The sequence below is a fragment of the Marmota monax genome, unplaced genomic scaffold (genome assembly GCF_021218885.2).
Source record: "Marmota monax isolate L192 unplaced genomic scaffold, Marmota_monax_Labrador192_F-V1.1 WCK01_AAM20220418_F8-fsc01496, whole genome shotgun sequence".
Classification (NCBI taxonomy): Eukaryota; Metazoa; Chordata; class Mammalia; order Rodentia; family Sciuridae; genus Marmota; species Marmota monax.
The window spans coordinates 9584-37449 of record NW_026693581.1 but is presented as its reverse complement, the minus strand read 5'-3'; the positions used below and the strand labels follow the sequence as shown (position 1 = coordinate 37449).

General features: G+C 55.8%; 2 protein-coding genes and 1 long non-coding RNA gene across 3 annotated transcripts in view; 2 read left to right on the top strand and 1 right to left on the bottom strand.

Annotated features, from left to right (window-relative positions):
* The window catches only part of LOC124102857 (cGMP-specific 3',5'-cyclic phosphodiesterase), a 28859-nt gene extending 23919 nt beyond the window's left edge, over window positions 1–4940 (top strand). Inside the window, exon 10 of the mRNA XM_046459288.2 lies at window positions 1211–4940. Within this exon, the coding sequence (XP_046315244.1) occupies window positions 1211–1348 (138 nt within the window). The 3' untranslated portion in view covers window positions 1349–4940. The remainder of the gene's footprint in view (window positions 1–1210) is intronic.
* On the bottom strand, window positions 556–27562 carry LOC124102858 (uncharacterized). Its single transcript, XR_009228193.1, has 2 exons — window positions 25274–27562; window positions 556–2601 (listed from the first exon to the last, which is right to left on the bottom strand). It is a non-coding gene; the product is annotated as an uncharacterized LOC124102858 (long non-coding RNA).
* Window positions 18634–21391, top strand: LOC124102856 (sperm motility kinase 2B-like). The gene is made up of 2 exons (XM_046459287.2): window positions 18634–20930; window positions 21096–21391. The coding sequence occupies exon 1, from the start codon at window positions 19261–19263 to the stop codon at window positions 20911–20913; it is 1653 nt and encodes a 550-aa protein (XP_046315243.1). The 5' UTR covers window positions 18634–19260; the 3' UTR covers window positions 20914–20930; window positions 21096–21391.
* Window positions 27563–27866: the final 304 nt, after the last annotated feature.

The following is a 27866-nucleotide window of genomic DNA, read 5'->3' as shown; positions in this document are numbered from 1 at the left end:
TAGAGAGAGTAGTGTCAGATCACCTCTGCAGGGTCGTCCCCTGGGCATCATGTACATACAGAGACCCCTTCTCTGTTCGAGTCGGCCCTGAAAACGCCCTGTGAAGCGAAGCGTGTGACCTCCGCTTCCACAGGAGTGGCATGTTCTGCCGCAGGGACCAGCAGGGAGCAGCCACTCGGGCCCCACGTGGGGAGTCGCTGGAGGCAGAGCACGGCTGTGTGCTTCCCACTTGCTCCTGCAAGCAGGGACTGCGCCTCATGGCGTAGCGCCTCATGGCGTAGCGCCTCCTGGCTGCTGTGACCGTCTCTGTGCGTCTTTAGTGGGCACACCAGAGCAACACAGCACCCCAACCCCGTCACCGGTGCTATTCAGTGTGTCTGTTGCAAGGAAATCCTCCTCGATGACATCGCTGCAGCTGAATGCAGACCATGGTGCCACTCTGAGTGAGAACTGACCCTGACGATGGCCTTGGGTGAAAATCCCCTGTGCCTTGCATAAAGCCATTCTGCAATGCCGCAGTCTGGCTGGGCACAAAATCACGAACCACTCACAGCCTTGTAGATTCAAACAGCAATTCTTTATTCCCGAACTCTCACCGGCCCTCTACACGCACGTTCTGGGCAAAATCCACACCTCCACTGGGCTCTGTATCCCAAAATACTCTCTGAATCCCGCACTCAACGGGAACTCAAGGAGCGGGCGCGCCTGAGGCAGCAGGATAGGCCCTATTCCCAGCAGGAATCACCTTAAACCTGGAACCGCCCTAAACCCAGAAGGCCCTAAACCCCCATCCGCCTTAAACCCTGATCCACCCTAAACCCGGATCCGCCCTGGTCCTTGAGCAAGGTCACCTTTCATGCAAAGTCACTGCAAATGATCTGGGTCCACCATGGAGAGTCCTTCCTCTAAGCAACATGGGGTAGGCTGACAAAGAAACTGCGATGCGTCACTCCTACTTGGCTCGCCTCTCAGCACTGCAAGCCTGCTAGTCACCCCCCGAAGCCGTCTGCACCACACAGAAACAAGCCCTGTTCCCCAAACAGCGGGTCCCACCCAGCCCAGCCTCCACACCTCGGTGCTGCGGGGGACTCCCTCCTGAGGTCCCTGTGTGTTGTCCACGTGGGAAGGCCAGGCTCCCGAGAGGAGTGGAGCGTGGCCTGGGCGGGCTGCGGCCTGCGTCCTTCCACCTGCTTCCTCTCTTCCTCTCCAGGCCCTGACCCACGTGTCGGAGGACTGCCGGCCCTTGCTGGAGGGCTGCCAGAGGAACAGGCAGAAGTGGCAGGCCCTGGCAGAGCAGCAGGAGAAGACGCTGGTCAACGGGGAGAGCGGCCAGGCCAAGCGGAACTGAGGGGCTGTTGGCGCGGCGTGGAGACTCCGAGGCACCTCTGGGAGCCCCAGCCCACTGTGCGCCGAGCAGACCGTCCACACTTGGCCACTGCTGTGTTCTTGTTTCTGCACGGCTTTCGAGAGCACCATGACGTGTTTTCAGGGGACGTTTCCACAGGTTCTGGGCATGTCTGTGCCGCGGGAAGCCCACGGCCAGGTGGGGCTGTGTGTGCTGGGGGGTGTGGGTGCCGCTCTGCCGCTGCTTCCTGCCTGGGTTTATGAGAACCGGCTCCCGTGGTTGGGAGTCTTGCTTGTCTCAAGAGGCCGGGAGGACAGTGTGTGAGCCCTGGTGGGCCTGCTGGGGGCCAGGTGGGGTTAGGAGGAACAAGGGTCTGCTCAGGTGGAAAGAGTGTGAGGCCGCATCGCAAGGAAAATGCATCCACTGACCTGCTGCTTTGTGAAAGAATGGGGGTGGGGCTTGGCCATCCCCCCAGGACCCCCAGCAAGGGCCGCCCGTCTCACCTGCAGGGGTCAGCAGGTCAGCGGAGAAGCCCCATTCCACCACCAGCCAAACACATGCCGTGGGAGGTCCTGCTGAGAAGCAGTTTTGAAATCTGAACTTTTGAAAATAATCTTGTCCTCTTCCACGTCCTTCCAAACCACACCTAGATCCCAACGTGATTGTTGGAGCGCTGACCTGGAGGGACACCGGGCTCCAGGACGGAGCTCCGTCTCTCTTCCTTCAGTCTGTCAGGTGGACCCTGGAGGAGAGTTGGACTGTGTCGGCAGCAGGGCTCTGATCCGGAGCTGTGGGCAGAGCTGAGGGAGCAGGAAGGGCGCCTCCGCCCAGTGAGGTCAGGAGCACCGCGGCTGAGAAGCTGCGGTCAGCTCACAAGGCGAGCAGGGCCTGAGCACGAGGCCTGGGCACTGCCCTCGGCCCGCAGTGCGGGTGGCCCTGCAGCTCCCAGTCAGTGCACACCCTCCTGGGGTTTGAGCCCACCTCAGCGTGCCCCTGAGTTCCCGCTGGCCCAGCGTTGGGGGAGTGGACAGTGGAGCAGGTGGCACCCGAGAGGAACTCTGCCCCATGCGTGCGGAGACCTTTGGATCTGGGGGGAGCAGGAGGAGAGACTTGGCCTGTCAGCGTCCACCTGCGTTAGTCAGGTTTGCTGTGACCAGAACAGCTGACGAGGACCACAGAAAGGAGCTCCGGGTTCAGTCCGTGGTGACCGCTTCGCTGCCCTGAGCCTGGTAGAGGAGGCACTTATCTCCCTGCAGCTGGGAAGGGGGCAGGGGCCGTGGTGGAGAAGCACCCTTGGGGCAGCCCCATGACCCACCTCCTCCACCACACCCCACCCACAGTCGCCCCCAGTGGGTCCCTTCCAGCCAGGGCGGCTCTCACCACCTGGTCTCTTCTCCTCTGCATGCTCCTGCCCCGACGGGAGCTCTGAGCACCTCCCGTGACCCGCAGCACACCCTCCCACTTTCTTACAGGGAGGGGAAGTGTCTGCTCTGGGTAGCTGTCACTAAGGTGGACAGGAGCCCTGGGTGTGGGTGTGCCGCGGCCTCAAGGTCTTTCAGTGCTCTTGACTCCTGTTCACATCCTCTAACGCCCTAAAACTCAGCGTGTTCCCCTTAGTGCTGTGCGTGCGTGTGTGTGTGTGTGTGTGTGTGTATGTGTGAGCCCCCGGCTCTATTCCTGCCATTCAAGTCCAGAGAAGAGGCAGGATAAAGTGTGGCCATCACTGCACTGTGAGGCGCGTCCAGGGAGCTCTAGCTGGTGTTGCGGACCTGGACCTTCAGAATGTTTTATTTCATGTCACAGGTGAAATCTAACATTGCCTCTTGGTGGCACTGGAGTGTGAATTACACAGACTCACCAGCAATCGTCGTGTCTGCACACTGAACGCACCTGTGCACGCGTGCATGATTCTCTAGGGTAGACTCTCTGACAAGCTTCATCACACACCTGTTATGCCAAAATACAGAGCCGCCCACTCTCGGGCAGTGTGCTCAGGCCCCTCTGGCGTGTGCCGCGAGACAACGCCGATTCTGCGTGGAGGGTTTGGATGTGTGTTTCAACAAGAAGGAGATGCATTCAGCTTAGGCGTTGGTTTGTTCTTAGATAGCAGCTTATTTTGTGTCACTGGTTTGGACCGTGAAGGAAGTTAGGCAGGGCCAGGCTCCATGTCGCTGCCGACACTGCAGCTCCGAGGCACCCCTGTGTCTGCAGGGCACGTCCTGGCTCCGCGTCCCCACTGGTGGGAACCAGTGGCAGATGGGGACTGCTGCCTGGGGGCAGGGCACAGATCAGTTTTTCTTCTGTGAAAGTTTCCTGTCCAGGATCTTCAGGCTGGAGACAGAAACAGTCCCCCTCACCCCACCCTGTATTCGTGGTTGCTGGGTTGGTTGGTCACAGCAGAGCAGGGTGATGCCACTCCGCCTCGGGGTCAGCCGAGCAGTCCCGAGCTTTACTGGCGGGGCCAAGGGTGTCTGTGAAGCTCCTCCCCCTATTCTCGAGCCCTGGCATTGCAGGCACCGCCCGCGTGCATTCAGGGCGCACTTGCCCTGAGCCTGGGGAGGGCAAGGACACAGCCCCCCCGTGCCACAGGCCTCAGCCCACAGGTCCTTCTCACTTGCGTTTCCAAGATGGAGAAGCCAAGGACGCACTGCTCCCCTGCCGGTCCCCTAAACGCCTCACCTGGGCACAGACCAGCTCCTGGCCACCATCGGTGGGCGGTCTCCCTGTGAGCGGTGCTGGAGCTGGGGGAGCAGTCTGGAGCCAGGTCCCTGGAGGGAGCTGCGTCCCCAGCTCCTGCCGGTGCAGTGCCTTTCCCTCGGCAGGTGGCACAGGGCACACCTGGCCCAGAGCGGCCCAGGCTCTGGCTCCTGCTGTGTTTCAACAGGACTGAATCAGACGCAGCGGCCGCCGTCCTCTCCTGCGGCCTGCGGGGGTGGCTCGGAAGGAGGTGTGTCGGGCTGAGCCTGTGCCCGGGTAGGAAGGGACACCACAGGGCCCGTCACTCCTCCCGTGCCCGGGCTTTTCCTCACCCCAGGCCTGCGCAGGGCCCTTCAGTGCGTGTCCTGCGTCCTCGTCCTGTGACAGCCTGGGGAGCAGCCAGGCAAGAGCAGCGTCTGCCCCCGCGCTGGCCAGGCTGTCGCGGCTGTGAACTGGGCAGTGCCGACCTCTGCTCAGGGGGCCCTCCCACACCTCCGAAGGCCCCCGTGGACACGTCCTTGAATGTAGCCGGAAGCCATGGGATCGTAAAACTGTGGATTGGTCCTGCAGCTTGGGAGAGGAGCCCGAGTCCCACAGCCACTGCCCCTGCCTGTTTGTACCTTAGGCCTTTTCACTATATCTGAACAAATATATAGTTTCTGACACTATTTTTATACTAGGACGAGGGAGTCACTGTGTACCTCATGTTTAGCTTTGTAATCTTGGTCACTGTCCTCTCCCACCCCTGAGCCACCCAGTGGCTCTTCTGTGCCACTCACCACCTCTGGCAGCTGTGAGGCCACCAGCCGGCCAGGGAGGCTCCTGCACTGTGCAGACCCTCCCATCTGCTTCCTCCAGTTGCCCTGCTTTGCAAAATAAAGAATGAACTGGTCCATGAGTGCCGTGTGGTTGTCAGGGGACCTGGGGTCTTTCCAGTCACAGACTGAAGGGGACTTTGGGTCTTGGGCGGGGGAAGTCGGCCCAGGGGTTTGAGACACCGAGATGGCGCCCACCCAGGTCCCACGGGGAGGAAAGGCGTGGCTTGGCCCCCTGACCTCGCCTGCCCTCCTCCCAGCGTGGCCCTCCTCCGGGCAGGGCCTCGCTGCCCTCTGAGCACAGCCAGGTGTACACAACCTGGCATCCCGTTCAGGTTCACCTGTGAGTGGGTGACACCATGTCAGTGCTGCTGGCCGAGGACCCTACCCCCCTTACTGCCTGCTGGACAGGCCCCAGGTGGCCTGTCCAGGCTGCTCCTGGGTCAAAGCTGGGGGAAGTCCGTGCCTCCAGGGGACAAATGGCTTCCCCTAAGGGCCACGAGAGGGCACGGTTTCCAGGTGTCTTCCTTCCTGGCCATAAAGAAGGGATGAGAACGTTTTGGGTAGAAAAAAGAAGAGAAAAAAAACTATGAGGGAGGGCAGGCAGGCAGGAAGAGGATTTAAGGAGAATAAGTAGGGAAAGTGGGTACTCTCTGACGCTACCTGCAGGAGAGCCACAGGGCCCTGCCCCAGCACAGCACAGGGACAGGCTCCCTCCCTCCCTCTCCCCATAGGCTGGGAATGTCCCTCACAGGCCCTGCCTGGGCACGTGTGTGTGTGTGAGCATGTGTGTCTGTGACTGTGTGTGTCTGTGTGTCAGTATGTGTCTGTGTGCGTGTCTCTGTGTGTCTGTGTGTCTCTGTGTGTGAGTGTGTGTGTGTGTGTGTGTGTCTGTGTTTACTGGCTTCATTTTTAGAGTCATTTGGGGATCACATCAGAACTGAATGGAGAGTGTAGAGGGCTCGCACGCCCACTGCCCACTCCACTGTGCTGACGGGGATGCATCCACACCTGGAGGTCTGAGGGCCTAAACCAGTGGACAAAGCCGTGTCCCCCAGGTTCACTGCCCGACAGTCCTCTGCTCTGCCTGCTCCTCCCTCTGTCCCCCCAGCCCCTGCTGTCCCCCGCCTTCACTGCCCCCTGGTTTCCCTGTGGCTGGGTGGGTACAGCAGTGCTCCCCGTCGGCTCCCTTCACTCAGAGGGTCTAGCTTGCCTCTGTGTCTCCCCTTCTGCCTGGGCTTGGTAGCTCGCTTCCTTCAGCTCTGAAGAGGACTCCGTGGAGGGACGGGCCACCAGGAAGTGTGTACGTGGACAGGGTTCTTTTACACACTGCCGATTTCCCTGCCTGGACACCTCAAGGAAAATGTTCATTCAGTACACTCCTTTTAAGTCAGTGAAGACTGTATCGGGTAAAATAGGTTGTGTGAGTGTTTGGATGCTGTAAAATAGAGGTTTACATTTTCAGTGCAGAAGTAGCAGCTACAAGTAGACAAGTAGCCCTGCAGAGTGGACATGGAGTGCTACGGTGCTGATTCTGGTCAGTGCTTCTGTCTAGGGATCCAAGGGTTAGGGTTCCCTGGGTAGCTGCAGCTTGCCATGAGGGCACATCTGGAGGAGCCGAGTGGCTGTGCTCTGCCATTCCCTGAGCCCCCTCCAGATGGACGTCTCTGCCACCCTCCCAGCCCCCTCCAGGTGGACATCTCTGCCGTCCTCCCAGCCCCTCCAGGTGGACGTCTCTGCCGTCCTCCCAGCCCCTCCAGGTGGACGTCTCTGCCGTCCTCCCAGCCCCTCCAGGTGGACGTCTCTGCCGTCCTCCCAGCCCCTCCAGGTGGACGTCTCTGCCGTCCTCCCAGCCCCCTCCAGGTGGACGTCTCTGCCGTCCTCCCAGCCCCTCCAGGTGGACGTCTCTGCCGTCCTCCCAGCCCCTCCAGGTGGACGTCTCTGCCGTCCTCCCAGCCCCTCCAGGTGGACGTCTCTGCTGTCCTCCCAGCCCCTCCAGGTGGACGTCTCTGCCACCCTCCCAGCCTCTCCACGTGGACGTCTCTGCTGTCCTCCCAGCCCCTCCAGGTGGACGTCTCTCCCGTCCTCCCGGCCCCTCCAGGAGGCCCTGCTGGTGTTGTGTTTATTCCTGGCAGTCTCCTGTGTTAACTGTGGTCCCCTGTCACAAAACAACTCTCCCATCTGAGGATCCCACTGGCCAGGCTTTCGGAACCTCAATGAGCAATTTCAAAGACCCCGGCCCAACAGAGTGGGCTGCGCTCTGCGTTGAGACCCCCAGGCTGTCCTGCAAGCCCCTGGTTGAAGACCTGGCCGTGTTGTTCTACTTCCCCAGGATCCCTGGAGGTAGGAGGAGAGGCAGCCCCAGTCAGTGGGTCAGGTGAGTCCAGGAGGAGACCCCACTTTGACCAGACAGACTCCAAGATGGCTCAACGGCAAGCTCACTGAGAATTTTGTTCTGTCTCAAATCATTTGGGTTTTCTGTCTCAACAAAAACACAGCAGAGTGCATTCATGTAGGGAAGAGAAGTAAAGCAGGGACAGCCCCCGGCCCGTGGGCACTTCAGAGCACTCCTGCAGGACATGGGATCCCTTACGTGGCCTGTCAGCCCCCCTCCTCCTTATAGGTCATGCGCTTGGAGGTCAATTAACTGCACATGGCCACAGTGATGAGCTGCAGCCTCTCACAGCTGGAGAAAAGGCAAACTGGACGTGGCCTGTCGAGAGAGCCGGGCCAGGAGGACGGGGCAGAGCCACCTTTACCTGGGGCTGACATGGCCCATGGGTGACTCATGGTCCCTAGGACCTGGGCGTGGAGGGCAAAGGTGCCCTTATCACCTGGTTGGTACAGCATATGGGGCAACTTGGGGAAACGGCATTCGCTGTTCATTCTCAGGACCCAGCCGTGGTCTAGCTTTGGGAGGGCCCTGGGGAAGAGCAGCCTGCCCCATCACACCATGGAGAGCAGTCTCCAGAGGTGCTCTCTGGTGGAGCTCAAGGTGGGCTGGTCCTCCAGCCTCAACTTTTCTGCTGACCCGCCTTCGCAGCCTCTTTAAAGCCTGGGCTGTGCTCTGGGCAAGGATGGCTGCCAACTGAGGGGCAAGAGGCTGCCCTGGCCAGAGCGAGGGCAAGTGGCCTTCCACTGCTGTGCAGAGGCATCGTCTGCTTGCTCCTTTGCTGGCCCACGCTGCGGCAGCCCGTGTTCCCGGCACCATGGCCAGTGCTTCAGGCCCGAAGAGGCGCCCGGCAGAGCACAGGAAGGAGGAAGCATGGACAGAGACTACAAGCCAGTAGCTCAGCCGGTGCTGGCTGCAGTCCACTGAGTCCATGGTGGGGTCCTTCACAGAAGAGCGAGGAGAGAAGCTCCGATCGCTCACTCCAGGCCAGAGAGCTGGGCCGGTACAGCTGGGAGGTGGCTGGGGTCCGGCCCCCAGGCCCATGCTCTCCTCCCCACAGTGCTGGCCCCCGTCTCTGAGAGCAGCTCCTTCCAGAGCTCCTGTCCCCACAGGCCAGGGGAGACTGTGGCACACACACCGCCACGCCGCTCTGTGGCCTGCAGACACACCTACCTGTGCTGTCCGGGGAGAGACTCCTGGACTCTCCTCCCCTGCAGAAGGGAGTGGGACCAAAGCCTGCAAATGGGCGTGTCCTCACGGTGTGCTGGTCCCTGCTGTTATCCCTCCTTCTCCACGTGGCCCCTACAGCCCAGTCCAGCAGAGACCAGGCGCCAGTGGCCGGTTATCTCTCACCCGAGGAGAAGGCGCTGAGGTGAGCACTTTGTGGCTGAGGGGTCAGAGTGCACTCGCCACACTTGCTGCTTCAGGGAGCACCCCAGGTTCTTGGTTTGCCCTGGAGAGGGTTGATAGGCAGCGGCGCCCAGCCGCCAAGGGTCCACGGCCTGTCAGTGGACCTAGGCATCAGCCGTGGCCTAGGGCAAACGAGGCCTCTGAGCTCACTGCTTCCAAGCTGGCCAAGCCCACCCTGTGCGAGCACATGCCACTGGCTCCTGAGCCAGAGTACCAGTGTCCACTGGGCAGAGTGCCCGGCTGGGCTGGAGGAGCAGACAGGACCCGGCAGGACGCGGGGCAGCCAGCCTTCATGCCTGACATACCTGGAGGCAGAAGCACAGCTTTTCATGTGCGATTTTACAAAGTCTGTTTCTCTAACTTAACTACTTCAGAAGTTTTCTCCTGAAGAAATTAAGATGTGTGTTTAAAAATACAACATATGATATTAAAATAATGGAAATTGCCAACAATAAAATACCTATCTCTTGGAGAGCTAATTAAATAAATTATAAAAGAATATCATGACGCCATTTAAAAATATCATGTAGAAATAATTCTATTAAATGAATATATTAAGTTAAAAAATAGATTTTAAAACCCTATCTCTAGGACTTAACATTTTGTGAACAGTATGATTGAGTAGGCATGAAGCTGCTAATTACAACTGACTCTGGGGAAACAAACGTTCATGATCCGGTTGTTCTCACTTTTCTGTGTGTCCTCCTTTTCCTGACATGGGCCTCTGTTAGTTCTGCAGCCAGGACAGGAGGAAGGCCTCAGAAGAGCTCTGGAGGGGGCAGAGCCGGGCAGCTGTCCAGGGGCCCCACCTGCATCCTGGGCTGGACAAGGCAGCTCCGACATCTCTGAGCCCTGGAGGACCTGGGCAGGGCTGGTGCTGCCCCGCCTGGCGGGGAGTGCCCCTAGCACACTCAGTGCCCGGTGGACAGGGTCACCACTGCCACCTCCTGCCTCCTCAGTGACTCCCTGGGCCACTGCCTCCTGTGGACTTGGTGCAAATTGAGGACTGTTCTTGCAGTCAGCTTGACCCCTCTGGCTAGAACACATGCTCCTGGACACACTGACCATTTCCGGAAAAAGCCTGGGGAATTGAGCTGGGAAGGAACTTGAGGATGAGCTACTGGCCCCTTGGCTCCTGGTCCTCAGCAGTCCCCTGTCCCCACTGGACCCTTTCAGTGCAGAAACTGCGGCTTCGTCTGGGGAACACTTTGAATTATTGGATAGATGACTTCCTGCCCTCCATGTCTGTCTTCACCTTCTGAGACTTGACTCTCCGAGTCACAACTCCTGGGCTGGTCCTCTAATTTTCTTTTCTTGCATATTTTCAAACTCTGTTTTTTGTCTATTTTTCATTGTTCCCCTTCAACTTTGTCTTCTAACCCCTTAAGGTTCCGCTTATTCTGTCACATTTCTGGTCCCCCAGAGCAGTCTGTGTTACTCCTTGCTTCAGTGCCTTGGTCCTGGGGGTATAAAATCCCAAGACTGGATACTTTATAAAGAGATTCATTTCTTATCGTGTTGGAGGCTGGGAGTTGAGGACCCAGGTGCCAGCAGCTGGAGTCTGGTGCGGGTCTGATGGAGGGGACAGGGCTCTGGACAGCTTCTCGCCCTTTTCCAAGGGCGCCAATTCCCTTGAGAGGCCAGGGCCCCCCGAGGGCCACACTTCTGGGTACACACCATGATCAAGCTTAACAGAGATCTTGGTTCAGCTGTGGAAGTGCATCTATCAGTCACTGGCGCTTAGGGTCATCTGTTCTCCTTCATACACAGACCTGACGTTGGACAGGCAGTGGCTGGGCAGCTGCCATTTAAACTGGAGATTTTGATTGATAAAGCAGTACACAAAGTGCATTTCAATGTGAGGTGCTAGACGGCAGAGCCTGAATTTCAAGGAAAGTGACTGACTTTAAGCTTTAACACCATAACATATGCAGGACAGTTTGGCAACTGATAAGTGACGAGGGGGTCGGCGGTGGTCCCAGTTTACACAGTTGTTCCCTGACCTCACGTTCCCACCACGCACTTCTGCCGGTCTCCTCCAGTGGGCAAGGTCTGCTCGGTGAATGGAGAGCATTCTTCCACACGTTCCTTTTTGTTTTGATTTGTTTGGGGATGGCATCTTGCTATGTTGTCCAGGATCATCTCAGACTTACAGACCTCCATGATCCCCTGGAGGAGCTAAAGCCATAGGCATGCACCACGGGCCCAGTCTTTGATAAAACGCTTCTAAATGCAGAACACAGCAGATGTTTCTATACTGAACTCAGCATGGTTGTAGGCACAGACGCACTTCTCCATTATAATCTGTTGCAGCTGGGCTCAGGAGACCACATTGGTCAAGAGTAGAATACAAACATGACCCTTCACCTGTGCAGCTCAGAGGTCCTGAACGGACATTTTGTTACTCCAGTTACACAAAAAGCGACAGGACCACCTAGGTTTCTCTACAGGCATACCAAAAAAAAAATATCCCAAGAAAGATAAAGTAAAAAACTAACTTGCCTTCCCAGAAGACTCCATCAAATGTTAGTTAAACTAAACTTTATAGAAGCAGGAAGAAATGGAAGGAATAATAAGCAGTGATGTATTAGTTAAGTTAATTAAAGGCACTCTGTTTAAATTACTGTATTGCTAGGGAAACAAATTTAGAAAAATTCCTACTAAAAGAGGAAAAAGCATTCTCCTGAAGAATATTTTGATATCTGATTGCCTAAAATTGTTTAGAGAAACAACATTGCAAAGAGTGGTGTCCAAACACAACAAGCTAATGGAACAAAGAGCACAGTGCCCAGGCCTGAGACAGGACACACTCACCTGCAGAGCTGCCAGCCACCCTCAGTCTGTGTCCCCACCTCGGGAGACACCACACTATCCTGCACAGATGTCCTTAGTCTATGTCACCATTGAGGGACCCTCCGCACTCACGTGCAGATGTGCCACCTACCCTGCAGCCTATGATTCTACCTCAAGGGACACCACACTCACAGACAGAAACACCATCTACCCTCAGTGTGTGTGACCATCGAGGGACACTCTACACTCACCTGCAAAATGCCATCGACCTGCAGTCTATGTCCCCACCTAGGGAGCAACCACACTCACCTGCAGAAATGCCGTCCATGCTCAGTCTATCTAACCCCCTAGGGACACACACCACCCTACCTGCAGAGAGGCCACCCACCCTCCACTTTGACTCCTCTCAGGAACTTTCCTACATGTCCCTATCCTCCAACCTCACTGCCACCAACACCTTCTCAACCCTCTCCCCAGCAGCTCTATGATAAGACCGTATTTTCCGTTTTCTCCAATGGTTTCCTCAAATCGCTCGTTTTTGCAGTGACAACTAAGCTCTAAAAGCCAGTGTGACTACATGTGCAGCTGCTACTGGGAAGCCTCCAAGACGGCAGGAGGAGCTGCCCCACAGGCGGGGACAGAAGCCAGAAAGCCAGTGGACTAGGGGCTTGCTCGTCACCTGAATGTACTGGAGCCCCCGCGCTGTTCGCTGTTACCTGGTTGATTTGAATCCTGTCAATCTGACCTTATTAAACAAACACACCAACTGCAGAGGACGCCCAAGAAGGCAGAGGTGAGAACTGATTTCAAAGTTCTTCTCCATCACAGGCCAGTTTTAGAGAAGGACTTACTAACACGGGATGTAAGTCTTACTCATTCATGGAAGGCTGACCTTCCAGGGTGTTATTTCTCTGGAGTTAAGTGTTGGGCGATGGCAGAAGCAACACAGAAGTGTGGGCGGCAAGGTCAGAGCAATTCCCTTCCCAAGCACTGCGCCTTCACGCTGGAGACCTGCACTTCACCGAGTGCTTTTGGATAACCATCAGAATTGAATGTTGTGTCATTGTAAATGGCTTTATGAGATCTATGTGTGCTACGAATTTGCAGCCTTAAAAATAGATGACTTGAGTACGCCTGCAATCCCAGAGGCTCAGGAGGCTGAGGCCACAAGATTGCAAGTTTGAGGCCAGTCTCGGCAACTTAGCGAGGGCCTGAGCAATTTAGCAAGATCCTATCTCAAAATAAAAAAAAAAGTGGATTGGGGATGTGGGTCAGGGGTTAAGTGCCCTTAGGCAGAATCCCTGGTACCAAAAGTGAATAAGATAGATGACTAAAGAATGTGAATGCAGACTACCTGATTTGATGTAACTAAGCTTCATTGGGCTTCCTTACTAACGATCTCCCACGTATCACTGTATTTGCTGTTATTTCCATAAGGAAACAGAAGTGACTTTCCCTGTGGAAAATTCTAAGGACTTAGCACAAGATGACCCGTGTGCTCTGTTAACAACACAAATGTGGCCAACGCTGTGGAATAACAAATGTGATTCCTTTGATGCTTAACTTACTGTGAAAATGGTGTGTATACCAGGTGTGGTGGTGCACGCCTGTGATCCTGCGGATCAGGAGGCCGAGGCAGGAGGATCGCAGTTTGGAAGCCAGCCTCAGCAAATTAGTGAGGCTGTAAGCAACCTCGTGAGACTCTGTCTCAAAAACGAAATAAATAAATAAAAAGGAATGGGGATGTGGCCGATGGTTAAGGTTCTTGTATCAGACCCTGGGACCAAAAAAGAGAAAGGAAGACAAACGGAGGAGGATGGGGTGCACAGTAGAAGGCCACGGTGATGGCTGGGCATGGGGAGCCCTGCTGGAAGGGACAGCACTGTCCCGGGAAGCACTGTCACCAGCCCAGGGGAGACTGTCCAGCTTGGCTCCAGGGAGCCGGCCCAGCAAAGGCTGCCCACCTACTGAGTGGGGAGCGTGTTGGCGGAGGAGGAGGTGGTCACCAGGGCAGGACCACTGCAGTCCCACCAGAGCCACAGGGCCCAAGCCGGACGTAACTGCACAGCCTCCCGGTGACAGAGACGGCTCCTTCCCCAGCAGAGCACCAGGGAGAAAGCCATCAGCTGAGGGAGGAACCCAGGCCTCTCGGGAGCTGGCCTTGGTAAGATGGGCAGGATGTCAACAGGGGGACACGGTGGGGGACAGGTCCCATGGACGAGGCACATCGGCAATGCTGGGGTCTGCAGAGAGCTGCCAGGAACGGGAGGTGGGAAACGCTCTTACCAGAGACGGACCCGGCGGAAGACAGGGGAACCTAAGGAGAAAGAGAGGAGGAGGAGGAGGCCCAGGAGCCAGGCTGAGGAGAGCCCAGGGCTGTGCTCACCAGGAACCGGTGCCCTGAGCATCCTGGACTCACTGAAGGACCCCCCCAGGGAAGGACCTGGGCCAGCTGGCCACGAGGAAATCTCCCTCGGGTCAGTGTTGGGCAGAAGACTGCAGGAGCAGGGGACCAGGAAGCACTCAGCAGCCTGTTGTGACAGAGCACAGGCTGCAGGAGGAAGGCCCCGGTCAGTCCACACAAGTAGAGGCTGCAGGCCTCCATCCTGGGTACCCTCCAGGTGAGGCTGGGGGAAAGGCATCCATGGTCCAGGTGGGAGAAGTCACCACATCTGTTCCCCACCAGTCGAGCCACAGGACACTGCCTCTGGTGGGGGAATTCAAAAGCACCTCGTGCGTGTCCACCTGGTGAGGACTCGGACCACGTACTAAAGTCCAGGAGGTGCAGATGCAGTGAGACCAGCACTTCTCCACACCCTGATGGAGGAAGGTACACAGCACCACTTCTCTGGAGCACCCTTCTGTCATGGATATTAAGGCCATGAAAAGTGTACCTGGCTTTCACCCACTAGTTGTGCCTCTGGGGAGGTAAAACAAGATAATCGGAGATGCCCACAGACAGACTGGACCACGGGTTCCTTGCACCTCTGCTTACAAGGGCCCCAGTAGAAAGCAACTTGAATGCCCAGGGAAGGGGAACACGTCTGCCACAAATCTCAGGCTGCATCAGGGCACCTGCGGGAAGGAGTCCAGGTGCTGAAAACCATGGAGCCCTCAGCTGAGGCCTAGCAGGCTTCCCAGGACCAGGGGCTCCCCAGGACCCTCTCCCAGCCTCTCCGCCCAGCATCTCCTGCTCAGGGAGCCAGGGCTGTCCACAGGGCAGTGCTCCCCACGCTCTGCCTGCTCCTGAGCCAGCTGCTCCCTCTGGCTCTCCTGCAGGGGCTCCATTCCAGCCCCGAGGGACCCCCCGGGACCTGCCCCCCACAGAGGTCAGGCCCTCAGAAGATTCTTCAAAAACAGAGTGGCTCCCCGGCCAGCGCCCAGCTGAGATGCCCACGGAGCCAAGTAGGTGGAGCGGTGCTGCCTTGGGTCTCACGTGTGCCTCGATGAGTGTCATCTCCAAAGGATGAATGGACACCTTCTGCCCTTGGGGGGTGCCACCAGGGTTAGGTCCACCTGGGCACCACAGGGTGGGCGACTCTGACTCCTAGCCCCTCTCATTGTCCACAGACAGGTGGCCCGGGTTCTACCTCACGAGGGCCAGCTGCTGGAGCGAGAAGTGCAACCTGCCCTGGCCGCCGCCTCCCGGACCCCTCAGGCAGGAGGACACCCAAAGACACCCGGACACCAGTGGGCCCCTGGGCCCCACCCGGATCCCACGTCAGTTTCCAATTTTTTTCTACAAGATGCTTCTGTCAAAAAACCACCTGGTCAGGTGTCGTCACACCAATGATCCATGATTTTTTGTACCAGTTTTTTTTGTGTCAACTTTCTGTAGCCATGAAAATACCCCGAGGAAATGAAAAGGAGGGTGATTGATGTGGCTCAGGATTCAGCTGGTGGTTGTTTGGACCCGTCCTTTGGACACTTGTAAGACAACACCACGGGGGGGAAGCTGACCATCTCCTGTGGGGGAAAGCAGGTAGAGAAGGTGCTGGGGACAAAACGAACCTTCAAGGGCAGGCCCCAGTGACCTGCTTCCTCCCACTGGGCCCACCCTGGTGTCTCCACCACCTCTCCATGTCCATTGAGCTGTGACCTAAGGACTAACCTACTGTGAGTTCACAGCCCTCATGACTGAGCACCTACCAAAGGCCCCACCCTGAACACTGCTGCGCTGGGGACCCAACCTTCAGCACCTGAGCTATCGGGGCCCTTTAAGGTCCAAACCACCATGGGGGCATGTGGACATTGCTTGGGATGTGGGTTCAGTGCAGGCCTGGGGTCAGAGGGTCCTCAATTCAGAGCCATTCTCCTCCTCCTCCTCCCCTCTATGCCACAGTGGACATGAACCTGAACTCTGCCAGCCGCAGGTCCATGCTCATTCAATGGTCTTTACTGAGCACCTACTGTGTGTGTCTTTGTGCCAACCACCAAGCACCCAGAAGCCAGTGAGATACAGTGAACCTCCCATGCCAAAAAGGGAGTGGCGGTTTCAGCCTCAAGGCCAGGGACTGGCTCACTGGGACACATGGGCAGCGTGTGCCGCTTGGTGGCACTCAGTTAGCACCCACGTCCTGCTTTCCTGTCTCCGGCCACACCACAGTCTTGAGTCAACTGTGAGGTGCCGAGGAGGGTCCGAGGAAGCCCATGTTGGCCTCAGCAGGAAATGCTAGTCCTGGCTTGCAGAGTGCCCCTCTGGGCTCTCCTGCGTGCTTTCTTCTCTACCCTCGAGTTCAGACGAGGTTCTGGGGCTTTGTGATGTTCATGGCCGTCTTCTCCTTCTTCAGCTTCTTGATCTTCTGTGGTACATCCTGACGTTCCCTCAGGGCTACCTTCCAGTTCACGAGTGCTCTCTCCAGCTGTGTCGCGTCTGCTCTGTGACCAGGCATTCCAGGTCCCTGCCACTCTTGGGGGCTCTGTGTGTGTTTCTCCTGATTCTGGAGGACAAGTGGCGCTTTCCTTACACAGGAAGTAGAAAGACCTCCCAGGACTCAGAGCCGTCAAACTCAAGACGAGCAAAACACCGTCTGGGAAGTGTCCAGAGCAGTCCTCTGGAGAGCCCCGAGAAGACGGGCCAAAGTTATTTTGGGGGCAGGGAGCCTGCTGAGGACTCAGTGGGGAAGGGGCTGAATGGCCCGACACACTGGGTCAGCTATCTGGACGGCTGTCGGCTGCAACCCCACTTTAGTAGTCGCCTGGGAGGTGGGGAGCCCAGCACGTGTGAGTCTGGCCCAGGGCAGTGCTCTGGGGGTGAGGACCGTGCATCCAGGGAGGGAGGCAGGCACTCACAGGGGTCTCGACCTCCCTGAGCCTCAGTTTCCTTATCTGCAGAGTGGACACCAGAGCTGCCGGCGCCCAGTGTGACCTTGGTCAGACCCACACCTGGCTCTCCTTTGCTCCTGCTGCAGGACGGGGTCGCACACCCAGGCCTGCCTGTCCCTCCATCCCTCTGAGCTCACTCATCATGCCCACGACCTGGGGCCTTGCAACTCCTCTGCCTGGCCCTGTTCCCCCAGATCCGGCCAGGGCTGGGTGGTCTCCCTCAGGGGGCTCCTGCAGCCAGTCCTCCGGGTCCTGGTCCTCCTGTGCTTCCAGGGAGTGTCTCATGGGCTTTCCTGACAGGACGTCCTGACAAGGGAGAGCACCGGAGCCATCTCTGTGTGCTCCTAGAGGTCTCCTGGATGCTTGGCCTCATTCCTGCCATTTCCTCCTTTGCTATTTGTTGGTTTTCCCTTTCATTTGGGTTAGGCCACAGCTATTCCTTGGGGTTCCTTGGGGTTCCAATTAACATGACCAAGTGATGTGAGCCCAGAGCAGCGTCACGCCCATGGGGTCCTAGCATGCCCCCCTACAGCTCCAGGGCATCCCCTTCAGTCACCTGTGTCACAGAGCTGCAGAGCATGCATCCTGGGCTCAATAACCTGCGCTAAGCCCTGGAGGAGATTTTTTTCATACAGTATTCTCTTTAATCACAGGGAAGACAAAAGCAGCACAGTGTTGACAACTGTCATGAATTTGTGTTCACCAGAGCTCTTTCTGTCCTCCTCCAGCTCTGAGTGCCCACTTAATGTCCTATGGATGAATCAAAAGGACTCCCCTGACGCAGGGCACATCTAGTGACCAAGTCCTGCACCTGGGGCTTGAGGGCTTTTACTCCAACAGTCCTGTTGGAAGTTCAGCCACGATGCAGCACTATGGAGAAGAGGGCCTTCAGGAGGGGGTTGGGCCACGAGGCTCTGCATACAGAGGGACAGTCCCCTTGGAAAAGGCCCTGCTGTGATCCGAGAATCACAACCGCACATGCACAGGTGTGTGCCAATTAACCAGGCATGTCCACAGTCACATCCACAGTCCCATACTGGAGAGGCAGAGGCCAGTCTGAGGAACTCCCCGAGACCCTGGTCTAAGGGTCAGGGTGCAGCGAGTGAGAGAGCGCCCAGCTAGCACAGAGGAGGCCCTGGTGTGGACAGCCAGGCCCCAGGAAAGGGGAGGAGGGCACTAAACAGACCAGGAGGGAGGGCAGAGGGGGACGAAGAGCCAGGCATGAAGGGAAGGAGGGAGAGGGAGGAAGGGGGAGGACGGGCTCAGTCCTATGACCCTCCCTCCATGTGAAGAAATACCAATGGCCCCATGGAAGATGGACCAAGGGCGAGCTCTGGGCACCTCTCCTGACACGTGAACGTGGACTGGGCCGAGTCAAGAGGCCACGGAAGTGTGAGAACCCACTACCTGTCGTTAAGATCCACACAGTCTAAGGGACTTAGAAAGGCAGCACCAAGGGACCAGGGCAGACCAACCCACAGACACCTGGCCTCTGGTGCCTGACACGTGGACGCCTCAGGTCCCAGAGGGGGGAGCGGTCAGTCTGTGAGGCTCCAAAGGAGCCAGCCCAGGCTCTGTGGACAGAGCAGCGGGAAGGGACCGGGGCGTCGGGAACGGCTCCGTCTCTCTGCACCCCAGGAAGGGCACCTGCTGGCCCTAGGGTTCTTGGCTGGCAGGTTCGGCCTTCATCCCTGGAAGATGACCCACCCTCACTCCTGTGGGCTGCAGGAAGGGTTCTGGCGAGTGACCTGATAGGACCTTGTGGGGCAGTGATGAGGCAGGCGCCTGACCTGGCCCCCACACCCCACAGAGGTCGGGAACGTGGTCCTGGGGCTCAGGGGTCAGAGCGACCCGCACCAGCGTCCTGGAGTGAGGGGACTGCTACCACGCTCTGGACACCAGTCTGTCCGAGTTGGAGGAGACGGGCGCTGAATGGCTCCAGAGGACCTGGGGTGGGGTCTTCACGGGGCGAAAGCCACGACAGAGTTGTGTACTGGCGAGGCACGGGCCCCGGGGCCTGGTCCAGCTCCTCCTTTCTCAGCAAGGAGAGGTCGGGGTCCCGAACACACGGGAGCACCGAGGTTCCACAGACCCTCCTTGTTCTGACCAGGAAGGTGGCCAAGGTCCCGGAGGCCCGAGTGGGAGATGCCACCGTGGGCCACCCCCAGGTGTGAGTGGGCCACTCCTGGCTGTGACCTCACAGGGGCCAGCATTGTGAGGCCCTTGAGCCAGCGGGGATATAAGGCCGGGTCGAGGCTGGCACCTTGTCCACAAGCACAGGAAGCTCTAGGCAGTGACCTGTGGGACTCCCATAGTTAGCGCGTTTGGTGGTTGGTGGTTTGGTGGTTCTGGTTGCGGTCTCAGGTTGGTTCTCTGATTTGGGGCTTTCTGTTGGGCTTTGTTGTGTTAGTTTTGCTTGTGTTCTTTGCTTTGTTTGTTGTGTTTGTTTTTAGCTAGCGGGCTTAGTGGGCGTGGGGCGGAGGATGTCCAGAGAGAGCAGTGAGCGTAGTGTGGTGCGGAGGGTGCGTCGGGACCTCGCGGCCAGCTCCTCCTTGGAGGAAGCCCTCACGGGCCGCTATGAGCCCCTGGGGGTCGTCGGGCAGGGCAGCTTTGCCAAGGTCTTCCTGGCCCGACACATCCTGACGGGGACGAAGGTGGCCGTGAAAGTCCTGCGGAAGGGGGCGGGGGCCACCTTGTCCTGGGTCTTGTCGGAGCTGGACATCATGAAGGGCTTGGAGCACCCGCACGTGGTGCAGCTGCTGGAGATCGTGGAGACCCCCGGCACTGCCTACGTGGTGATGGAGCACATGGCTGGGGGCCAGCTGGGCCAGCACATCCCGGAGGTTGTGGGCCTGTGGGAGGACGAGGCCCGCGTGCTGTTCGGGCAGGTGGCCAGCGCCGTGGGCTACTGCCACGCGCAGGGCATCGCGCACCGGGACGTGAAGGCGGAAAACGTGCTGCTGGATGCCGCGGGCCGCGCCAAGCTGTGCGACTTCGGCCTGGCCTGCAGGTTCAGGGCCGGAGAGAAGCTGGGCCTGCTCTGCGGCACCGTGGCCTACTGGGCCCCGGAGCTGCACCGGCGAGAGCCCTACGACGGCCCCGCGGTGGACGTCTGGAGCCTGGGTGTCCTCCTGATCCTCATGCTCACGGGCAGCGTCCCGTTCACCGGGGCCAGCTATGAGCAGGCCAAGGAGCAGGTGCTGCAGGCCAGGTACCACCTCCCGTTCCACCTGTCCGACGAGGCGCAAAGCCTGGTGTCCTGGATGCTGACCCTGGAGCCCGCGCACAGGCCCACGCTCCAGCAGATCCTGGGGCACCCGTGGCTGAGCCAGGATGGGGAACGCTGCCCGAGTCCTCCCGCCGAGCTGCTCCCCAAGCGCGCGGACACCTCCATCCTGCTGGCCATGCTGGACCTGGGCTACGGGCTGCAGGAGACCTGGGTGTCGGTGGCGACGCGCCAGTTCAACCAGGCCATGGCCACCTACCTCCTGCTGGGCCACCAGAAAACCCGGGGGGCGGGCTGCCAGGTGCGGCTGCAGATGCCTGGGTGGCCACAGGTGGGGCCTTGCCCGTCCCTGTCCATCCCCTCCAGCTTGACTCTGGGCCCAAGGTGGGGCGTCAGCAGGCCGGCCATGTGCTCCTGGCCCCTCTCGGCCTGTGAGCAGCAGCAGCAGCAGCAGCAGCAGCAGCCTGAGGAGCTCAAGCCTTCAGGGCAGGTGGGCAGCAGGAGAGCCAGCCTGCCCGCCATCATGCTGTGCAGCCTGTCGGCCAGCGTCCCTGCTCCCGGCCCCACGGCCCCTCTGCCCGGGTCCTCCCAGGCCCTGGCACCGGATCCCAGCTCCTCCTCCACCGCGCAACCCCCTGCTGGCTCCAGGACCCCTGGCCTGACCCGTGACACCGCCAGGGGATGGAGGGGAGTGGTCCGGAGGATGGCCACCTGTCTGGCGAGGCTGTGCTGCTGCGTGCAGGCCCCCAGGACCGGCTCCGGACGCTCCAACAGAGTGGCTCCCGCAGCTGGAGGGCCCGCGCCACCAGCACCAGCACCCAGGGACCCCCCGGGACCTGCCCCCACCAGAGGTCAGGCCCTCAGAAGATTCTTCAAAAACAGAGTGGCTCCCCGGCCAGCGCCCAGCTGAGATGCCCACGGAGCCAAGTAGGTGGAGCGGTGCTGCCTTGGGTCTCACGTGTGCCTTGAGGAGTGTCATTTCCAAAGGATGAATGGACACCCTCTGCCCTTGGGGGGTGCCACCAGGGTTAGGTCCACCTGGGCGCCACAGGGTGGGCGACTCTGACTCCTAGCCCCTCTCATTGTCCACAGACAGGTGGCCCGGGTTCTACCTCACGAGGGCCAGCTGCTGGAGCGAGAAGTGCAACCTGCCCTGGCCGCCGCCTCCCGGACCCCTCAGGCAGGAGGACACCCGAAGACACCCGGACACCAGTGGGCCCCTGCGCCCCACCCGGATCCCACCTCAGGGACTTCTCCTTGGACACGTGCCCCGCCCTGCTCTCCTCTGCTCTCTCTCCCACCCTCTGGGGCAGAGATGCTTCCCAATAAGCTCCTCATCCATTCGCATGTCCCACGGATCTTGGAATAAATTGGGTGCTCCGTGGGGATCAGCTGTTGTGTTCCTTGGCCGCCTCCTGGCAACAGTGGGAGAGTGGGTGGTGGTGTCACAGTGGGGAAGGTGTAAGGGAGCAGTGACAGGGAGCCCTCCGGAGGTCCCCAAGGGCAACACGTGACCCAGAGTGGTCCCAGGGGAGGAGGCTGGGTGGGGGGCAGAAAGGCAGACCTTGTGCCTGACCTGACACTGATGGTGCCCGGTCACCACTTTCAGAAGGGAACCCTGGACAGAGGAGCCATAAGCCCAAGCCCATCCTGGGGGCACACCCAGAGTGGCACGAGGAGGCACCGTGTCGCAGGCCCCGGGGGCAGTCAGGGTAGAGCTGTGGGTGCCTCCCCCAGAGTGGCTTGGGGGCTGCCGCTTGGTCCCTCCTCTGAATGTCCCTGCCAGGGCCTGGCTCTTGCCCTGGTGAAGCTTTAACCTCTCTAGGCCTTCGGCTGCACGGGACCATCCCTGTGAGCGTCCTGACCCAGGGACGGGCCCTTCAGCCTGCCACCCTGAGCTCCCCAGGGCTGCTGAGCAGGGAGCAGGACCACCTATGGGTGGGGGAGCTGGGGCGCAGGTGTGGGCAGGGGACGGTGTGTGGTGTGTGAAATGACACATGTTCCTCTGCAATTACTGTATGTTTCTGACAAATTTGATGAGTATAGATTGTGAATCTGCATAATTGAACCCTCAAAAATCTATTATTTTGCCAGGTGTGGTGGTGCATTCTTTTGATCCCAGTAACTCAGGAGGCTGAGGCAAGAGAATCAAAAGTTCAAAGCCAGCCTCGGCAACTTAGCAAGGCCCTCAGCAACTTAATGAGACTCTCTCAAAATAAAAAATAGAAAGGGCTGGGGATGTGGCTCAGTGATTAAGTACTCCTAGCTTTAATCTCCAGTACCAAAAAAAATGGGAAAAAAAACTATTATATTTACTGTATTTATAGAATTCATTTCCTTGTTAAGACCCCTCAAATAGGAAGTTATTGTATATTCAAAACTAATTTTACAGTATTAAATGCATAGTTTCAGAGATTTTATATATCCTCTATTTCACTACTGTGTATCCACGCAAGTTAATGTTGAGATATCTCGCTCAGGGTACCATGATCTGTAGCACTATGTAGAAAACAATGTACAACTTTCTAGTAGACAGATTAGCCACATTGTTTCATAAAAATGCTAACATCAAGGTTGTTTGGTGACTGAAAGGTAAAACTACAATCAACCTCAGTATAAGTGATTTTTCTTAAATAAGGAATTTTGTAAACACTTAAGAAATCACAGACCCTCCCTAATATTTATTCTGGGCTTCTGTTACTCATAGCAACAAAATTGATCCTGCTATGAAATGGTAAGTAAGCAGTCTGTTGTATATTGAAGAACCGCTCAACTCCAACCTACAAATACAGGCCCGGGCAGTTAAATATAGTCACCATTTGAACTTTCACATTTCCTAGCTTTTAAAGGCAAGAAGAGAGCCACAAGACGCATTTTCACAATGCTGTTCTTAACCTGATTGCATTGGGTCCATAAACACGTGAAGCTGTGTGGACAAAGGGCACAGCTGTCCTCCTGTCCTTAGCTGGCAGGGTTCCACCTCACTCTCTGAGAAGGAACTAAAATGTCTTAAAATCCCTGCAGGAGGCCCACTGGGATAAAATGCAGAGCCCCAGGGACATGTTGGGCACAGCTGACTGGAAAGGGCCCAGGATCGAGAGCGGGACGGATGACACCTTGGGCACGGCAACCCCAGCTTCTCCAGACCATGAGACCCGCCTGCATCCCACCAGGCACCATCAGAAAGCACCTCTCAGCCTGAGGACTGCCAGCCCACCCAGACCCAGGTGAACGGGACAGAACCCAAACTGCCGCTGAGAAGGCAAGGTGGCCAGCCACCAGGCTGACAGAAGACTAGACATGCACTCGTGACCTTGGCAGGAACAGGTCCCCTGACGGGACCCCAAATGCACCTCAGAGTCAGCAACAGTCCTGGATCCTGCCCTTCCTTACAGGAGACTCACAAATCCTGAATTTTCAATTAAGCAACCGCTGTGGCTTTGTCCCTGCACAGAGTTTGTGATAAAACTTGTCAGCATTGCCAAACTGACGCTCACTGCATCAGCTTGGCAGAAGCCACCGCCTCAAGAAGAGTCAGCAACCCAGGGAGAGAGGCATATGGGGACTACAGAAACACCAAGGCCTCTGACAGCTCTTAGCCAAGGAAGAAACCAGAAAGCCCTGCGCTTCTAGGGGCAGGGTCAGCTCTTCAGGAAGTTCAGTTTCTATTTACCAAGAAAAAGGTCGGAAGTCTCAGAATTCTAACCTGTCACAAATTCTGTAAGAATAAGACAACAAATTGGCAAATTATATCGTTATACACAATCATGTAACAACAAACCCCACTGCTGTATGCAAAACTTAATGCACCAACTAAAAAAAGCGAAAAAGAAAAAAACAGAACGAAACAACAGTTCAGTTTTCAGGCCTACTGTAAGTCTGTCTCGTCTCAGAAGTAACTCATTTTAAAGATGCACTAAGAGAGAGCAGCTTGTTTGTATCACTTTTGACAACTTGGGGGCTTTTCATGACTATAGATGTACCAGGATTCCTGCTGTGTGGAGATGAACAGTGCCTCCAATGACATCTTACAGGGCCACTAAGATCACAGGTCACCGGGTCTTCTAACCTCTACCCCTTTGTTAGGGTTTGGATCTTTGATGTCCCCACAAAAACTCATGATTTGAAAGCACAGTACCCAACACAACAATGTTCAAAGGTGGCACAATTAGATTGTGGGGGCTGTAATCTCAGTGGATCAATCCATTTGATGGATTAATCCATTTGATGGATTAATAATTTGGACAACGGGTGGCAACTGTAAGCAAGTGGGGTGTGGCCTTGGACTATATCTGTCCCTGACCCCCGCCTCTCCCTCTCCCTCTCCCTCTCCTTCCCCACCCGCCCCCACCCCATGCTCCCTGGCTATGGTGAACTGAGGATCTGGCCTCCACCATGCTTCACTCGGGTCCAGAGCACTGGAGCTGGACAACCATGGACTGAGACCCTGAAACTGTGTCCAAAATAAACGTTTCCTCCTTGAAGTTGCTCTTGCCTGGTATTTTGGTCACAGCGATGGAAAGCTGACTAACACAATCTGTAAGACCACAGAGTAGTAACGAATCTCAAGGCCATCCCTGTGCTGATTAGACAGACACAGAGAAGGCTGGAGCTCTAAGACCCCGCGACTAGCGCGTCCATGGTTGGTTACCACAGAAGCAGACGCCTCATTGCCTTTCTGTCCTCTTACCCTCGACTGTCTGAAAGCAGCCACACCACACTGCTGCAGATGCCATGGCCATCCGTCACATCCTGAGGCCAGGCAGGCGAGAGATGTAAACCCCAGTCCCTGACTCTACTGCACCATCAATGTCACCCAAAATTATCCCTGGTTCACTGTTCTGGAAACATTTAGAATGCTAGTTTGGTAGATTACCAAGCTGACAACAGTTTGGTAGGAAAAAAGCCCCAGAGTGGCAGAAGTGAAAGTTCCAAGGAGCCAGTATTTTAGAGCTGTATTTGGACCTCTCCCAAGACGAACTAGCAGTGACCCCAAGTCTAACATCAGCACAGGCCTCCCCGGCAGCCCCAAGCCTAACCCAATCTTAATTCCCACGTGCTGTGTTTCTGGGTTACTTCACTCACTTAGAACTTCAGGCTTTCCATCTGTGAAATAAAGAGGACACGAGTCCTCTATTTAATAGGGTAAGTGTGAAGATGAAATGATAGAATGCATGTAGGACTCCTAACAGATTTAGTAAATGCCAAGGCCAGTGGATGAGCAGCCGCATGCGCCCCAGGCGCCACCTGCAAAGCCAGGCATTACTCACAGAAGCCAGGAGCCTCCCGTCCTCCTTCATGGCCAGGTATCGGTTTGCACACAATCCCTTGATGGACACAACCCCTCGGTCTTCGGCTTGAAGCTGGAGCTTGACTGTAAATAAAGGGGAAATTACTCTTGTGGCACCAGAGAGAGAAGAGCCATAGCACAACACAAACAGGACCATGGTGCCTGCCACCCACCAGCCCCCTGAAGGGCAGCGCCACTGGATCAGGGTGGGTGGGGGCCACTGTGCTAGAGCAGGAGCTTCAGAGCCCCGCACATTGCTCACAGCTCCCTGCCCACTTGGTACCACCAGTGAGCAGAGGGGGACAGATTGGGACTTGTTCTTTTACTACAGATCAGTTCCATCTGGCCTGTTAGCCCCTTCACATTTTGTAAGTGAACATATTTTCAGAGTGCATGGAAATGTCGGTGTACCATTTGTGCCAACGTCTGTGCTGCTGCCTTCGCTGATACCCTGTAAGAGTCATTTCTAAGCAATTCTTCACAAGTAGAGACTGTCCAGCTGCTCCCTGCAGGCTTCAGGCGCACCTCCTTGACATCTGTACATCTCATCTCCAGCCTCCCCTCAAAAAAATACTAGTGCATTTATCTTTCCTTATGGAAGGAGTGGATAAATACCTTTTTAAAGTAGAAAAATACGTGAATACTTCATTGGATTATGCAGTGTGATGAAAGATTTCCAGAGTAAAAGCCCCTAAGGAGGATGACCTGTTACACTATATTATTAATATTAAGAGGGTTGTGTGGAAAACCCAAATGTTATTTGATTACAATGATAATGCAAAATGAACCAATAATTATCTAATTGAAATTTAAACAATGTTAAACATTTCTAGTTTGATATTCAAAGGCAGCATTTGCCTGCCTATAACAAAATTCCCCAGAATGTATTATGGCTAATAGATTTTACACAAAAAACATATTTTCAGGTCAAATACATTTAGGAAATTCCTGGTGAAGCCAGTTAAGTCTTTATTGCCAAACTTTCCAGAATTCTGCTTACCATAACCTGCTTTGTAAATCATCATGAGGATCAAGTATAGAATGTTTATCAAATTTATTTATTAAAAAAAAACAAGTTTTATCTTAAGTCGTCCTATGACCTATGAAGGAATTATTGAGCAATAAAAAACTCAAAATTTTAGAAATCAATAAAATATTATCTGGATAACATTAGGAATGTGAAGTTAACTTTTCTTAGTGTTTGTAAGTAGCTAGAGGAACTGACCAGGACATCGCAACTTTTGAAAGATGCTGAAATAATTATTAAATGTATTAGATGTATCACAATAATCATGTTAAATTATTTTCCTATAGAAAACAATATAGGACCTGGGCTGTGGCTCAGTGGTAGAGCCCTTGCCTAGCATGTGATAGGCCCTGGGTTTGATCCTCAGCACCACATAAATAAATAAAGGCATTGTGTCCATCTACGAAAGAAAGAAAGGAAAGAAGAAAGGGATAGCCATATACAGATAAAATGAGACAAGATACCTGCAATTAGCTTTTCTCTGGTGATAAAAAATATTTTTTTAGTAAAGCGGGTAGGGCCAAGCATGGTGGCACACACCTGTAATCCAAGCAACTTGGGAGACTGAGGCAGGAGGATCAAAAGTTCAAAGCCAGCCTCAGCAACTTAGCAAGGCCCTAAGCAACTTAGTGAGACCCTGTCTCAAAACAAAAAATAAAAAGGGCTGGGGATGTGGCTCATGGTTAAGCACCTCTGGGTTCAATACCTATTACCCAAAAAATAAAAAAATAAAGTGAATAGGAAAAATAAGACTGGATTGTTTCAATAGGTATTGGAAGCATGGATTCATTATTCTATATATTTTTATGAATGTTTGAGAAATTACAACAAAAAAGAAATCAAGCCCTGTGATTCCGTTGGTGACTCAATGTCTGCTTCTCCTCTGCTCAGTCCTCCTGGACTCCAGAGAGCACAGCATCTTACTCAGGCAAAATTCTTCCACCAAATCTTTATTCCCCCCTAGGCTGGCCTCCAACTTGCATTCTCCTGCCTCAGCTTCTGAGTCCCTGGGATTACAGACAGGCATCGAGCACACCCAGCATTGTTCTGCTGAATCTTAAAAGATGGTACAAAGCCAGGCACAGTGGTGCACACCTGTAATCCCGAAACACAGGAGGCTGAGGCAGGAGGATACAAGTTGGAGGCCAGGCTGGGCAATTTGGCCGGACCCTATCTCAAGGTCGGGATGTGGCTCCAGGGAAGAGCACCTCTAGGTTAATCACCAGTCACAAAAATAAAGGAAAGAAGAGGGAAGGGAGGGAGGACGAAGGAAGGAAGGAGGAGGGGAGGGAGAGGAGGGAGGGTGGGAGGGAGAGAAGGAAGGAAGGAAGGAGGAGGGGAGGGAGGAAGGGTGGGAGGGAGGGGAGGGAGGAAGGGGAACGGAGGCAGGGAGAGAAGAAAGGAAGGGAGGGAGGGAGGGAGGGAAGGAAAGGGACAGAAGGAAAGAAGAGGGAGGGAAGGAAGGAGAAAGAACACAAAGTAAAAAGAATGTAAAAGCTAAATCATCTGAAGGACTCTGAGGAAGGGTTGCACCCAGGTCCACAGG

Bases quoted from the DNA above. Each gene is read 5' to 3' on its own strand.
- LOC124102856 (XM_046459287.2), top strand. From the start codon at position 19,261: ATGTCCAGAGAGAGCAGTGAGCGTAGTGTGGTGCGGAGGGTGCGTCGG.